Genomic DNA, 17541 nt, shown 5'->3' on the forward strand with positions numbered 1-17541 from the left:
TCGGCCATAATCTTCTGGTTTTCGGCCATAATCTTCTGGTATTCCTTTTCAATCTGGTCATTTCTTGTGTTCAATTTGCTTATCAGTTCATTTGGTTTCTGAGCCTCGCTTTCCAGTTGCAAGATTCTACCTTTTAAACTGTTATTTTCTTGCCAGATCTCTTCCATTTTCCTCAAAATCTCAGTTTTGAACTCTTCCATAGCTTGTGAGGAGTTTTCCTTATTTGGGGAGGGTCCGGATGCTTGTTTGTTCTCCTCCTCTGTTTGCTCGGTTGTCTGGATTTTCTCTGTGTAAAAGCTGTCGAGTGTTAAAGACTTCTTTTTCTTGTTATTCTTTCTCTTCTGAACTTCCTGAGACTGAGTAGCCATTGTTGCCCCAGCAGCTTCTCAGATTTATCCTCGCGCTCAGTGTCTGTCCGCGATCTATTGGCTCCTGAGGTCTGAGTTCTGGTTTTTTCCAAGGTCAAGCCCCCTGGTGGACCCCCTTGCTTGATCCTCTGCCAGAGGTTCCTTTACAAGTCTCAGGGCGCTGCTTCCACAGTCGTATACCCGTCCACACTGGTTCCCCACTTGGGCTTTAGTTCCTGGCTGTGTCTGCCTCCACCCACGCCTCCGCAGTGCCTGTGCTCTCAGCCTGCGCTCTGCGCCCTGCGTCCTGCTCCCGCGCTCAGATTTCGCCTGCGTTTTTTGGCTTAATGGTGTCCTAAGTCTTGCTGCTCTCAGGAACAGGCCCCGGAGCTGCCAATGACTCGATGGGTGCCCCAAACTTGCTCTATTTCTTTTTAGCTGGCTTCGGAGCTATAGATGTTGTGTGTGGAGGGGGTGAGGGTGGGGTGGTTGCTCAGCCCGCGATTTCGTGAGGGCTGTTTCACCCCTTTATAGCATGGAAATGCCTCGATTCCACGTACCTTCCATGCTGTGCCCTGTTGTGGGGGTTCCTCCATTCGTCTGGACTTGTTTTTATGTCCCCTTGAGGAGTTTTGTGTGTTTCGGTCAGGAGAGGTTAAGAGCTGCTTCTTACTCTGCCGCCATCTTAACCCGGAAGCTGTTGAGGGGTTTTTTGATTTGTGTTCTTCTGGGAGATACATTTCTTAAGTTGTCATTTCAAGATCAATATGGTTTTTCTTGTCTTTTCTTTCACATTATTGTTTTTTTCTAGATTGTCTTATATTTCCATATATTTACATTCCCAATAAGCTATTCTCTTTTTTAGTTTCGTTGGTGAGACTTGACACTGTAGATTCAAATATTTATATTTTGTTAATTATTTCTGCTGAATAGACCATAAATTCTGCCTTCATAATTCTTATTTTTCTTTTAAGCCATTGAGGGATATCTTGTTGTGGGGTTCCATCCTCTCTTGAGAGTCAACAAAATTTTCTACCTCATCAGGAGTTGCTTTATTTTCCTTTGTGTTGTAATATTTTTTATTCATAGATGTACCTGATCTGGAAGTTATATTTTCCTTCTGTTATTAATATCTTTCCTGTTAGTTTACTTGTTTACATTTCAGGTCTTTAATTGAGTATTTCTCCTCCCAAGATCTTTTGTAATTTTAAGGTTTTTTCCTCTTATATTCTCCTGATGCTCATCTTCTAACTCTTTCTACTTAAAATGTGGTTTATTTGGGCTATACTTTAAAGCCACCTCAGCCTCCTCTCATGATGTGTAATTTAAGGCTCTTCAACCTCAGTCTCTGTTCCAAAGGACTTCTAGGGGACAGAACTAGCCCCAACTGAATGTTGGGCTGTTTTCCTCAGGCTAAATGGAATGCCAAACAGCCCTATACATATGTCCTGCCCCGATCCCCATTGTTCTTCAGTTCTCTGGCTGAGATCTATTGTGTTTCAGAGTGCTGCCCCACTGTTGCCTTAGCTGGAACAAACTTCTATCTTTTGGATTTTCATAGTTCTTGGAGGTGGAGAGGAATATAGAGCTGAATCTTGTTGGAAGTCTGATGGCTTGATTAGCCCCACTGCCAGATTTTGGTGGCTAGTGGTGTAGAAGGTGCTGAGTGGGGGGTGTGAAGGACTCATGAGTAGCATTTTATGTTTAGTTCACTGAATTGTTCACATCTGCAATAGAGTGATCTTTTAAAGCCAAAACCCAGGAGCAGCTGGGTAGCTCAGCGGATTAAAAGCCAGGCCTAGAGACAGGAGGTCCTAGGTTCAAATTTGACCTCAGGCACTTCCCAGCTGTGTGACCCTGGGCAAGTCACTTGACCCCCATTACCCACCCTTACCACTCTTCTGCCTTGGAGTCAATATTGACTCTGAGATAGAAGTTAAGGGTTTAAAAAAACAAACAACAAACAAATAAATAAATAAAGCCAAAACCTCAATTATATCCCCATTGAACCATGTGATTGATCCTATGTTTTTCTTTTGTGTTTCTACTCCCACAGTTCTTTCTCTGGATGTGGATAGTAATACACTCTCCTTCTTCCCTCTGACACTGCCACCATCCTGGTGAAGCACATCACCTCATGCTGAAACTGCTGTAATAGTTTGCTTCTTGGTCACACTGCTTCAAATCTCTTCCTAGTCAAGTCCTTCCTCCACTTATCTGTCAAATTGATTTTCCTAAAGTACAAGTCTGACTATGTCAACCCTTCCCCATGCAATCTATGCCAGTACTTCCCTATTATGTACAAGATCAAACAGAAAGTCCTTGGTTTGGCTTATAAATTCCTCTAAAACCTGGCCCTTTTCTAACTTTCCAGCTTTCTTACACCATACAATTTCCCCCTCTTCTCTCTCATGTGCTCTGTAATGATAATAGTGATACTAGCCTCATAGCACTATATCTCCTGATTCTGTGAGTTTTCCTTAGCTGTCCTCTATGCCTAGAACTTTCTCTTTCCTTACCTCAGCCTCCTGGCTTCTTCCAAATTGCACCTAAAGTACTCCCTCCTATAAGAAGTCTTGCCTGATTCTCCTTTAACACTTTCCCTCTGGTGATCATCTTTATTTGTTCTGTCTGCTGCTTGCTTGCACATAGTTGTTGGCATGCTGTCTCCCTCATTAGACTGGAAGCTCCTTAAGGGTAAGGCCAGTTTCTGCTTTTCTTTGTATCTTCCGAGTTTAGGACAGAGCCAGGAATACAATATGTATTTAATAAATGCTAACTGATTCAGATACAGGCTATTTCTAAGCCTATCTATGGAGATTTTCCAGAACTGACTCTGTGTAGAAACCTAATGAGCCAAAGAGAACATTACACTGTTGTGTATGCTATATGTTGTATATGCATTATATGGGTTATGTGGTTCAGCCCCTAGAGTCATGAAGTCCAGCGCTTGGGGGAGAGGAGAATGGGGAAGAAGGGAAGAAAAGCCCTCAGCCATGAGCTATAATGAAACATATATTGTTATAGTAAATTATGCCAGATATATCTTAGTGATAAAAATAATAGTAAACTGGTGTGAATTTTGTTTCTGGGGTCAATGTGGAAAAGAGGTCACTTTGAAATAATGCATAGAAATGTTTTCTCCAAATTACCTGCAGGGAGAATGACCTATTATCTACTACCAGGAATCTATAAAGACCCTGCAATTGTAGAAGACAAAGAAAACTAGAACTAACAAGGATGATTAATGTCTTCATACAGAAGAAGAAAAAATCATGAAGACTGTGTCAAAAGAAAACCAAGGTAGGGGGCAGCTGGGTAGCTCAGTGGAGTGAGAGTCAGGCCTAGAGACAGGAGGTCCTAGGTTCAAACCCGGCCTCAGCCACTTCCCAGCTGTGTGACCCTGGGCAGGTCACTTGACCCCCATTGCCCACCCTTACCAATCTTCCACCTATGAGACAATACACCGAAGTACAAGGGTTTAAAAAAAAAAAAAAAAAAAAAAAGAAAACCAAGGTGCTGAAAATAAAAACAATTACTTCTCCTGAATATACTAAGGAATTTCTTATAAATCAAAACAATGTTTATTATTTTGCAAATTGTATTCTAAAATTATAATAACAAGATTAAAAAATTTAAAAAAAACTAACCTTATTCTTTTCAAAGGTTTTAAGAGTCTTCGCCACATCACCGACACTCTCTGGTGATGACGTTCCCTGTAATTTAGGGCCTGAAGATAAGCTTGAGCAATCCCCAGCCTCAAAGCCAGCAAGTAACACCTCTGAACAGCTGCAATGGGATTCTTTCAGGACTCTTTGACCTGATATTAGGTATGTCTTCAAACCTACAGATAAAAATTACAATCATCACAGATAGAAACATCCATCCAAATATACTTAATCATGATATATTTACCATATTCAACTTTTAAAAACATATTTAAAGCAAAACTTCTACATTAAATCATAATTTTTCATGAACACATTCTAATTTCAGACTCATAGTCTAAGAAAAAACTTTTGGCTTTAAAAAATACAATATCTCACTTCCATAATGGTCTTTTTTGTGTAATGGTTGCATTTTTATTTAGATAGGAGAAACAGGTAGGAAAACATTTAAATATTCAAAAGATCATATGATCTTTCACAGTAATAAAGAAAAATTGATGTCATAAATAACTTGTGCTTACTTCAAGTAATATATCTCAGTCTGTAAATTCTGGTAGCTAATGCCAGAGCTTGAGTTCAAACGCTGCCTAGGACTTAAAAGCTGTACGACTCTGGGCAAGTTCACTTAATTTTTTTGCCTTCTTTTCCTCATCTGTAAAAATGGGGATAATAATAACACCTACCTCTCAGAATTACAGTAAGAATTAAATGAAGATAATTCTAAAAGTGCTATGTAGACCTTACAGTGAAATATAAATATTATTATCACATATGCAATGGTTATGCCCACAAAATTTCCATAAAGGTATGGCTACATTCTGAATAAATATTATAACAAAAATCATACAATTCTAATTCAATATTTATTAGTACCTATTGAATCTTAACATTGACTTCAGGAAGCTTTCTCCTTTATCATTCTAGAGTTCATCTATAGTTCATTCTATAGTAGGTTTAATTTCTTCACAGAATATACATTAGCTCAAATAGACAAACTGTATGACATTTAGGGCCTCACAGAAATCTATGATGCTATTTTAAAATATACTACATATTTCATTCCTATATCACTAGGAAGTTTCAGGGATTCTATAGGACTTGAATTCTTAAACAGCTGCAGTGAACATACAAATTGCTTAAGCACTGGAGAGACAGTACAGTACAAAGGAAAGAATATTCATGTCAGAAGTCCAGCTCTACTACTGACCAAGTCACGTGACACTTGTAAATCATTTAACCTCTCTCATACTCCTTTTCCTTCTCTGTCTTACAATGTTACTGAAGCTTGAATGAGTATATGTGAAAGCAATTCTGTAACAGAAAATCTCTAACTATAATTGAGATAGAAGAACACTGAACTTGGCGATAGAAGATTTCAGCTTGCTACTTTCTAGTTCTGTGACTTAACTTCTCTGGCCTTGTCTTCTCATCTGTAAAATGAGCATAAAAATATATATATATATATATATGATGGCTACTTTACAGGACTATTGCTGGAAGACTGCTTTGCAAACTAGAAACTGCTTTATAACTATGAATTGTTGTTCTTAGCAAAATTTACTACCTAGAAGACTGGGAGATGCTTTCCCACATAAAACTAAACTATATCAGTTTACTAGTATGTGTGTGTGTGTGTGTGTGTGTGTGTGTGTGTGTGTGTGTGTGTGTGTAATATAAATCTCAGAGTAGAATTTAAATAAACTATAAATTCTTCAAGGGTAGAACAGATCCCTCTAATTCTTTTACATGCTTTATGCAAAATAGGTGTTTAAGATATACTCATTAATTAATCAAAGGACAGTTAAACAGATAAGGGAGTTTAAAATAGTAACCTTCAATATTTTTAGAAGCATTATTGCTTAATTCAAGAACATTCCTTCTTTCCTAATAGTGTTCAACATGACTGTATTTTAAAGTGATTATCATTACTTGTGTTTTCAGAATTCAGTTAAAAAAAGTTCTTGAGAAAAAATAAAAACGACCTAGGGAACTGTAATATCAGTACTGGGAATCATTTAGGTTAGTATTTTAAAATGCTAGTTGATCCAGCTGAGTGAAAACCTTTACTATTTATTCCTTATGGGCCTTGAATTTCTATAACTTTCTTAAAATTGTATATTCTTCTTAATAAAAATATATATGTGCATTATGCTTTTTTGGGGGGGTTGCTTTCTTTCTTTTCTTTTCTCTTTTATTAATTAATTAAGAAAATTTTCCCATGGTTACATGATTCATGTTCTTTTCCTCCCCTCTTCCCACCCCCCTCTCATAGCCAATGTACAATTCCACATGCATTATGCTTTGATTTATAAATCAATTTCCAAACTGATAAAATATTTATTTTATATGAAAATGAATGAATAAAAGGAAAATGTCTTATTGATATGTTAATATAACAGATTATCATACATCTCATTTTCCCACTGATCTATATAGTTGAGAGAGCACTATGACTTAAAGTGGGAAGATTTGTTTTTGGTTTGAATTCTGGCCCTGCTATTTACTACTTCTGTGAACTTGGGCAAATCATTTGACCTTCACTAGTCATCTAACTTCTCGTTTGTTTAAAAAAAGGTTCCATTAGATGATCACCTTCCAACTCTACCTTTTTAAAACAAATGAAATGAAATAAAATATTTCTAAATACTTTCTAACAGTAAACTATTACATAAGTTCAAGGAATGAGTTCTTCTTCTTCTCTGTTCATATAATTTCCAACACCAATTTCTTCTTTTTAGTTTGGGAGAACTCAAAAAAAAAAAAAACAACCCATGGATGAAAGACAGAAAAGTCTTATTTTCTATTCCTTGCAGGGTTCACTAAGGTGTTAAGAGTTCATGCCTGGATAATCTCTAAAGAATTGTTTAGCTGAGACAAAAGTCCCTCTTGGCTGGACACAAGAACTTGTTCTACAAGGCATTGTGGTAGAGCATTAAAGAGGACTGAAGAAAAGAGTTAGGTTTAGGCTCTTCATTAACCAGCTGTGACTTCTGGCAAGCTACTTCCTTCTCTGAAAGTTCCTTGTTTCTTCATTTGTAAAATGAAGGGTTGAACTAGATGACCCAAAAGTTCCCTTACATCTTACGCTGCTACATTTCAAGGACTATGCTTATCAAATTATAAGAATTTAGAATGAGGAACTTTTAGAGGAGCCAGAAAGAGATAAGGCCAGTGCTACATATAGATACCATGGAATTTGAAAAGTGGTATAAAATCACCATGGTGGGGCCTGGAAATCTTACCCCTATGAATATCAGCAATTTCTCTAGCTGCCAGTTAAAGTAAGTTGGACTTTGGGTTTTGGGGATTGGGGGGTGGGGGGGTAGGCAGATTGGCATAGGAGGCAGAAAGTTTCCATTTTGCCTAGGGCTGACTACAAAAAAGTAACCATTACAGTGTGTTTTCTAGCCTTTCCCAATTCTGAGCCTCAGCTCCAGATGAGTCTATAAAATCCCAGAAATATATAAGTAGAGTTATCAAGCCCAGAACCTCTTTACTCATGGAGAGAAAGAAGTCATCCTGTAGCTCCTGCACTCTACTTTGTGAGCACCAAAAAAGTTCTCTCTCCATAGTAAGTATTTGTTTTAAAATAAACTTTTCTCTCAAGGGGTTTAAACATGGTCTCATTAACCTAAAGAGAAAGTAAAGTAGGCTGTTGCCTGAGGACTGACACACACACACACAAAAAAAAAAAAAAAAAAAAAAAAGGCTCATCAACTAGGCCTAAGTATAAGTTTTCCCCCTACAAATGGTAAGCATACAATTCTTTTCAACAGACTTTTAATTTAAAAGAGCAGCATTACCTTCACAAGGGCAACAAAAAGGCAGAGAAGGAACACAAGCTTCCACATATGCCATCACAAATATGCCCCAAAGATGTTGGCTGCTCTTTAAGATTTTGATAAACTTTCTCCTGTCATATTTACCTCCTCCCCAAAACAACAGCAACAGGAAGGTGATATGTTATCATCGATTTAATCTGGTTGGTAATAAGGAATTTTTTTTCTTGTTCCCTATATACATGAAGAAGAATGGTGATAGCAGAAAAAGTGCAGGCTTTTTAATTGGGACCCCTGGGCTTGAACTCTTTGCCCCTTACTAGCTGTATCCTTAAAAGGAGGCTGAATTCTTTTAAATAATAAAAATTAATAGCTAACATTTACATAGCATACATTACATAACATTTACATACATACATACATACATTTACTATGTGCCAAACACTTGTTATCTTATTTATCTTTACAATTATTATCTTATTTGATCTTTAAAACAACCCTGAGAGGTTGGTGCTATTATATAGATCCCCATTTCATAGATGAGGAAAGTGAGGCAAATAGACAAGTGATTTGCTCAGGGTCATATAGCTAGTAAGTATCTGAGCCTGAAATTGAATTCAGATCTTCCTGCCTCTAGATCCAGGGCTCTATCCACCAGGTTATCTGGCCAAAATATACCACTAAAGCAATTAGGCTTTCTATAGATAAACCTAATAAAGCCAAGAAGTAGATTAGGTGGGTCCTGATTCAGACTGATTTACAGCTAAGCAGGAGATGATTTCTGGGGTATATAAGACAGATTAAGGTCAGGTCCTTATCTATAACCAAGGCTTTGATCTCTAGCAACCAGATTACACAGTGGATGGAGAAATGGACCTGGAGTCACAAAGACCCAAGTTCAAATAATGTCTTAGATGCTTACTAGCCCTGTGACCTGGACAAGTCACTTAATCCTTCTCAATATTACTTTCCTTGTCTGCAGAATGGAGATAATGATAGCACCTCTTTAGGCTGTTATAATGAGGATAAAGTAAGATATGCTTTGATAACCTTAAAGTACTATGTCAATGATAGTGATTATGATAGTCAATAGGACAGACCTAATCTTAGCCTAGGGAGGTTCTAGAAGCTTTTTCTGGGTTGGTGGGGTCTGGCTGACTTTATCAGGTCAATTTTAGTCATCATATTTCATGCCCACTTTGAAAAAGACAGGAGAGAGACATACCGCCTCAAGTAAGGAGCATCCTCACCAAAGATACTGTGCCTGGAGAGGTTTGGACCTAGGAGGAAAGGGAGCCATCATTCAGCCTCAGAGGTGGGAATTGCCTTCCATACACCTCCTGTCCCCTTATTTGGGATCCCAACCTATTCTTTCTACACTGATGCTATGCATATTTGTGGAAGTGTGCCTTGTGTTTGGGGTGGGGGGGTGGGGGGCAGCATTTTGTTATAATCTTCTAACAATACTATTTTAATTAATTTTAAACCTTACCTTGAACTATGCCTTTTTAGTTAATTAGAGAAAGGTATACATGTCGATGGGGGGGAGGGGAGGCTTATGAACTATCATTTGAAGTGAATATGAACTTAATGAAAACCTTGAACCTGAGGCATTTATTCTGGGGACCTCACGCCAGAGAGGCATTTTCATTTATAAAATGAGGGTAATAATATACGTACCGTTGTAAAGAGAGTACTGTGTAAATTGCAAAGAATATTATACACATGAGCTATTAGTATGAGGAGTCACAAAATCAATCACTTCACAAATAATTGGGCTGATATTTCTAATTTGAATCTCTCTAAAGACCTTGAATTTCTCTTTACTGAGGAATTAATTTATAACGTGCTTACTGTAATGAAAATGTCACAGGAGCCAAACTGAGGTCTCTAATCCATTTATAACACAGAAAAAGTGATAAGCTAATTATTTGTCCTATTTACATTTCAATTTGATTAGCTGAATGAAGTCTTACACTTTGATCATAGAGTTTAATTCTATTGGCTGAGCTTAGCTTCCTGGTGTGAAATGCAAAATGTGTAATTTTAAAAGATTTGCACTGAGAAACCACTGTAAATGATTAACCATTAAATGAGTAACAAGAGATGAATAGACCCTAAAGTCCAAAATTTAGGAATGGGCTTTTGAAAGTAACTCTACTAGGGATAGCTAGGTGGCACAGTAGATAGAGCACCAGTCTGGAGCCAGGATCCTTGGTTCAAATATGACCCCAGATACATTCTAGATGTGTGACTGTGGCTAAGTCACTTAGCCCCATTTGTCTTTAAAAAAAAAAAAAAGTAACTTCATTAGACCTATGGTTTGTTCATACCCCAAGGGTTACACAAGTTGCTCAAATGGGATATATGATATATATTCTTTCCAAGAAGAACATAGGTGTTCAGGGTGCTTATAGTCATAGCCTGCCCAGCTGTTTTCCTTTTCCTTGCCTATGCTCATTGTGGGTTACTCTGCCCTACCCCAAGTGGGCAGGCATTCTCTGTTCCCACATATCTCCATCCACCATGATGAAACTTTCATCCTTTCTCTTGACATCACAGGGTCTCATTAGAACACTCTGGCTGTCTACATGTCATTCTAAATTCTTGCCACTTAAATAGCCAATATTCTTTTCACAAATCTTTAATAAAATTGTTTACTCGTATTCCTCTTTGGAGCTCTCTTCATTGGTTATATATGCCGCCTGCTGATATTCATCATGTACCTTCATTACTTTCTAAGTAATTTTTAATTCTTTGGAAGCAGGTATATAGCATTCTTCATGCCATACAACACTGCTGATAGAATTCTAGTATTAAAAATGAGGTCTTTAATTTTATGGGAAATTTAGGATCAGTATAATGGTTTTTTAGTTCTGAATGGCAATCTAACTTGTTCTTCTCTCTTTGGCTCTGCTCCTGACTTTCTAGACTTTTGTACCTTGCTTCCATGCAGGTACTGTCTTGACCTTACCAAGGTAATTTATGGAAGATTTTTTTAAAGTAAATATTTTTCTGAATGAAACAACAATATTTGAGAAAAAATTGAAAAGAAATGAGAGCTATGAGAGAAAGGATTGGAAAGAGATGTACAGCTTGGCAAGGTACAAAATCTTCCCTGACCAACAAATTCTCTGAAAAATTGGAAAGAACAAAATAGAAGATAATTATATAGATCACAAAAGATTTAGAAGTCACAATTATTTTTTTAAAAGAACTTGGAATATTATATTTAAGAATACTTATAGCAAAGAATAACTTAACTGGCAAAAGTGTTTATAATCTTAAGGGGGAGAAATGGATCTTTAATGAAATAGAAGATTTCCTTGAATGGCTGATGAAAAGTTAGGAGATACATAGAAACCTTGAAGGAAGCACTGGAGTCAAGAGAAATATAAAAAGGTAAACATGACTGTCTTTTTGATGTTGTAAGATGACTGGTGATTAATACAATAGAGAGGGGAGGAGAGTTCATGGATCATAGATTTAGTGCTGGAAGGGACCTTAGGAGGTGATCTAGTCTAACTCCCTCATTGCATAGATAAGAAAAAAGAGGACCAGAGGCATTCATGATTTTATTGCTAAAAGCATATGGGCAAACAGTGTGTAGCAGAACCAGGATTCAAATGTATATCCTACGAATCCAAATTTAATGTTCTTTTCACTCTACTACTTCCATCATTTATATAGTTAACCTGAACACATTCTAGTAAACCATGAGGCAATGGTGACTTGATAACATTTATAGTCAATGTATATAAAGTGTTGGTTCTACTGATATTGTTTTGAATAATATAGGTTTTCACATATTTCCTTCTATCCATATTCATCTTTTTGTGGCACCCTAAAATTATATTATACAAATATGCTATCATTTGTTCAGCATGGTTCCAATTATTAGATATTCAATTCAATTTTAAAAACACACGTATCAAATCAATTATGTGCAAGGCACCATGCAAGGTACAAGAGATATAAGGCAAATCCTCAAAACTCCCCTGCTTTAAAGGTCCTTATATTCTATTGGGGAAATATGAGGACACAGGTAAATAAATACAAAGTAATTTCAAGAGGGAGAGAATAGAACACGAACAACTGAGAAGATCAGGAAATGTTTTTCCTAGGAGACAACCCTTTAGCTAAGACATAAAAGAAACCATGGAATCAAGAAATGGCAATGAAAAGGGAGTATATTCAAGGTTAGAGACAAAAAATAGTATTTTGAACAGCAGAGTTGTTCTTCAAAATTAACACAAAGAAGAAAAATGATCTAAAGAAACACATGGAATCAAATAGGAGGTTGGATGGTGGAAGAATAAGAAACAAAGGAGGAAAGGAAGGAAAAGGCCCATAGAGCACATGTCTAAAAAACTATTATGAGCCTTTTCCTGGTGAGCAGAAGTCTCTATTTCCTTTTACTGTGGGCTGATCTTCATGGTTGAACCATAATAGGGAATAGCTAATAGGAATTAACTATATTTTTGTTTTTCTCGGTGTCCAGAAAATTTCGCATATTCAGCTTTATATCTCTTCCCTTGAACACAGTAGTTGCTTAGTGTTCCATAATGAATTTGTAACATATTAATAAAGGAAAAGCTTTATAGTAATGGCTTACATATCTTGACAGAAATACTAAAATAATTCTATTCTTTATAGAAAAGTATTTGAATGCCTTCATAATACTGATTCATTTTTTAAAAAATCTCATTCATATTGATAACTCTTGTTTTTATATTACTTTGATTTCCAAATATATCCCTCGCCCTTCTCCTACCTATCCAGCCAATCCTTCTAATAAGAATTTTCAAAGAAAGAGTCAAAAAAGCAGTGTAGCAAAATCAACCAATATCTCAATTGCTTCTGATTACACATATAATTCTACATGGATTGAGGAAGATGTGTGCCTGCATGTGGTGTTTTGTTTTTTTTAACTCTTCCAGAGTCAAATTTGGTTATTATAAATTACCATTATTGCTCTTGATTTACCTTTATTGTTCTTTCCATTTACAATGTTGTAGACATTATATATAATTTTCCTAGTTCTGCTTGCTTTACTCTGTATACTGATTTACTTTACTTTCACAAAGTAAGCTGTTTACAACAGCTCAAAGCCTTGATAGAAACCAAATGACTAATGCTCACTGAACCAAACTCTATGAATTACCAAGATACAAAATTCATTGTTAAGCTATGTGCACTAACATTTTAAATAAGAAAGTTCTATTATTAGGATAATATCACATGTGTAAAGTGAGTTAAGGAAAATAACAAAAGTCTTGAAAATGAAAATACTTTACCATTCATTCTTTCAAGAACAATTATTTATTAATCACCTAATATTCATAAAGCATAGTGCTAAGTATTTAGGGTACTATCAAGAAAATTGAGAAATGGATCCTGATTTCAAGGAATTCACAATCTAGTAAGTAATATGACATAAATTAATATAGAATAACGCACAGCAACTATAAACAAAAATGGAATGTGGTAAAAGATATAAAACATTATGCAGAGTCAGAAGAAGGAAAGATCATTCTAAAATAGACATAACTAGACCCCTGAAATTATTTTTTTAGGCATCTGGAACACTAAAAAACCAAGCAGGAAAAATTTAGGAATTAAGAAATTTAGAATTAAGAAAATTAGAAAATGGAAAATGTATGCAGTACCTTCTCCCCCTGCTCTAGGTCCCTACTACTTCTTTATCCCCTAGTAGTCTAACAAGTTAGGTTCCCAGAAAATGCCTGACTACTTCTCCCTTCAGGTTCTGGGGTAACAATCCTCAGTGATTAGAGGTGATTTTCTAATACTGGTCTGCATAATCCTATTCTATGTGTTTTCAATGATTACCTGCCAGCCAGATTTAATTAGTTTTTAGAAATAAGTATTTACTTAAGTTCTACATAATAATAAGAGTTGGTACAAAACATCTCCACAAAATTCGGGGATATGTTTTCTTACAAGGGTATACAAAGTCCAGGGGAAAGTGGGCTCACTTAGAGAACACATGTGACTAAATAAAGTCAACATCTGGCTGGATGAAGGCCCTTTTCTTCCAGGAATACCGATGAAGTTTCCCAGAGCTATAGATCTGTCCTAGATGCTTCTAGAATCTTAAGCTTGTGTTTCTCTCAGCCCCAGAAAGGACACACTCCTAGAAGCAACTTTTCCTCAATAGGTATAATCTTTCTTCTCTCAGCTTCTACCTGGGTGTATTCTTTGTTACTCATCCATTCTCTCAAAAGACATGGTCAATGAGGGTAAGGTTTGCAAGTTATCTCTGGACTTACTCCCCCCTTCTCATAGTTGCCCTTTGGTACCAAATGTAAGGGTCTGATTTCTTATAACACTCCGAAAGTTCGACTGTTTTCCTACTCAAAACCTTTCTCTTATTTTTTTAATCAATCCCATTGTAGTTCATCTTTTTTTTTTTTCATCCAGTGGCTTGAAACTTGTTTGAAACCAAAATGTATTGGGCTAATTGATTAAATAGAGATGTCTAGGAACTGTTTCCGCCTATTTTATACAATCGATTAGTTGACTGATTCTGTTATTCAGTCCAAGTGGCATTCTCACCTAAAATAAGATTTCATGAAGTAGGGCATCCAGTAAGTTATACTAATTGGAGATGAGATATATAAAACGTCCCAATTACATTTGCATTTGAGGAAAAGTGAAAAAGAAAGGAAAGGGTTTATAAAAAGTCTATTTATATTTAAGACTAATTCAAAGAATAAGCACCAAGGAAGGGATTCAAATAATACTTACAGAAAAGTTAGGTAAGAGAGTTGAAGGATGGCAGTGAACTCAAAGGCAATAATTATTGAAACAAACCTATAAGAGAAGAGAATTTCATGCATTCAGGGCTATATTTTGATAAAAAGATACAGAAGTGACAAAGAATATTTTCATAGTAAATTTCAGAAAACAGTATAAATAAAAAAAAAGATTATGAAGAAGAAACATGATTATCAAAGGAGATTATAATATGTAGATTTTAAATGAGAAGAGACTATGAAAAGATCAAGAATGAATACAAAGACTATCAATTTTGGATTAATAACCCTATGCTAACAATTAATTTCAGCTTATACAAGAGAATATCCAATTACATTTGAAGTAAAGAACTAAGAAAATATATTACTTAAAATGAATATGATAAGATGTATAAATCAGATCAAAGATTAGGAGGAACAGAGGCAGTGTGCTTTATTGGAAAGCTTGGAGTCAGAAAAAAACTGGGTTCAGATTTTGCCTCTGTTGTTATACGACCAATGACAAAGAAACTTATACTTTCAGAGCCTATTTCTTTATTTGCAAAATGGGAATAAAAATGGTAGTGCTTGCCTACCTCAGAGACTTATTTTGAGGATATAATGTATGTAAAATGCTTTGTAAAAGCACTATATAAAGGTAAGTTACTATTCCTCAGTAGAACACAAATTTCTTGAGAGCAAGGCTATTTTCATTTTTTGTCTTTATATCCCCAGGACCTGGTATGTTCCCTAGAATGCTGTGGTTTCTCAATGTTTGTTGAAATGAAGAAATATAAGATGAAGGAGGAGAAAGACGTATGGAAGAAGGGAAGGAAACGAAATATGAAAGAAGCAAGGAAAAGGCTAAGTATAAGAATGAGGTATGTAAAGAAAAATAAAAAGTGGCCTAGAAAGCAAAATGAATAGTAGAATTAGGAGAGTGTGAACGGGTCTAAAAAGTGAAGGAAGGTAAGCAAATTTAAAGGAAATGATAAATTCAACATGGAAGAGTTCAGAAAGCAAGGAGAAGGAAGTTAGAGATGCACAGGACAGAAAGGTAGATAAGTGCATAAAAATCAAATCGTAAAATTAATACACAAAAGATCTACAATAAACTTGAAGAAAAATACAATACAAGAAGAAATTTAAGACAGCAAAAATGACAAAAATGACCAAAGAGAAGGAACTAAGGATGAAGAGAATAATTATGAGGGAAAAGAAGTAAGAGAAAGAGACCTGGCAATTAGAGAACTAAACATAAAGAAAACAACAGGATTAATGAACCAATATGAGGCTATTTAAATATGAGGAGCAAATGTAAAGAGACGAACTTAAAGACAGTATCAAGAGGTCTTTAGATTCAGGGCAGCTAGGTGGCTCAATAGATTGAGAGTCAGGTCCAGAGATAGGAGGTCTTGGGCTCAAATCTAGCCTTAGATACTTCCTCATTGTGTGACCATGGGTAAGTCAATTGACTGCCATTACCTAGCCATTACCATCTTCTTCTGCCTTAGAACCAATATACAGTATTGATTCTAAAACAGAAGGCAAGGGTTTTTTAAAAAGAGGCCTTCAGATTATAAACTGTATAGTCTGCAAGGGAAATATAATGCTAAAACTAATATTTAAGGAGATTAATCATAAATAATTGATGTTTGGGCCAATATGCCTATGATTATACATATTTCCAGTATTAAGAAAGTTCACAGAAAATAAACTAAGAACATAGTTATAAACGGCCCCTATATAAACTTTGACTATATGCACTAATAGTTTTTCTTAACAATCAATTCCATCAATTTTTCAGGCCTAGGAAATAGCAACTGAAATAACCTTCAGCTATGTCCTGGATATTTCAGGTGTAGAGAGTCAGGCTTAGGTGAATAGAATAAGTTAAACTAGAAGAAAAATGTGTAGATTTTGGTCAACTATACAGATATATGATTTAAATATCCTAATAAATACAATTAACAAGAAATTAAAAAAGAAAATTATATGCACAAAAATCAAAAGGCTGTTTCTGATACCATTTCCTAAAATATGGTGGATGCCAGGACATTAAATAAGATTTATTAATTTGTTTATTCATTCAAAAACATTTATCAAGTGCCTACTTCTTAAAGAGTACCCTGCTAGGCATGGGAGAGATACAAAGATAAATGAGACAAAGCACACTCCCTTTAAGACATTTACAATCTTGTAAGGGAAGTAAGAGAGGAACATAGCTTAATATAATACCAATGATAATATAGCGAAGCACAGAAGAAAAATATGATGCTGAGGAAAACATTTTCTAGATTAGGAGATTAGGAAAAGTTTTATAAAGAGACCTGAAGAATGGACAAGAAGTCACCAGTGAGAGGCATAGGGTTGATGGAGCATTCTTGCAATAGGGAATAGCATGAGCAAAGGCACAGTTAGAAAAGTACAAGACATGCTTGGAGAAAATAAAAAATTGAGTTTGGCATCAGCACTGGATTGATAAGAGAAAATATTCTTCTATAAGTTAAAAATTATGTAAAGATGTGGTAGAGAGCTACAGCCTAAGCTTAAATGACAAGACTAAGCAATTTAACTTTTCTTCCAATAAGTAGTGAAGAGCCATACAAGTTTTAAGAGAAATGAAAGACTAATCTGGAAGCTATATGAATGATGTGCACAATACCTGGTACATAGTAAGTATCTGATAAATGCTTATTAAATGAAATTGAATGGAAAGAGAAACTGGTAGGAGGGGCAATATAGTATTTCAGATAAATGTGTTTTGCATGATTTCACATGTATAATTGATATCTTGCTTGCCTTTTCAAAAGATAGGGAAAGGAATTGGAGGAAGAGAATTTGAAACTAAATTTAAAAAAACAAACCCTTACCTACCACTTAGAATCAATACTGTGTATTGATTCCAAAGCAGAAGAGTGGTAAGGGCTAGGCAATGGGGATTAAGTGACTTGCCCAGGGTCACACAGCTGGGAAGTGTCTGGGGCCAGAT

At 35.8% G+C, this 17541-nt stretch overlaps 1 protein-coding gene across 2 annotated transcripts in view; it reads right to left on the minus strand.

Annotated features, from left to right (window-relative positions):
• ADCY9 (adenylate cyclase 9) overlaps positions 1-17541 on the minus strand; it is a 189143-nt gene that overhangs the window by 73549 nt on the left and 98053 nt on the right. For both annotated transcript variants that reach the window (XM_044658049.1, XM_044658041.1), the window contains exon 2: positions 3998-4191. In XM_044658049.1, coding sequence (XP_044513984.1) covers positions 3998-4191 — 194 coding nt within the window. The remainder of the gene's footprint in view (positions 1-3997; positions 4192-17541) is intronic.

Source organism: Gracilinanus agilis, chromosome 1 (genome assembly GCF_016433145.1).
Source record: "Gracilinanus agilis isolate LMUSP501 chromosome 1, AgileGrace, whole genome shotgun sequence".
Lineage (NCBI taxonomy): Eukaryota > Metazoa > Chordata > Mammalia > Didelphimorphia > Didelphidae > Gracilinanus > Gracilinanus agilis.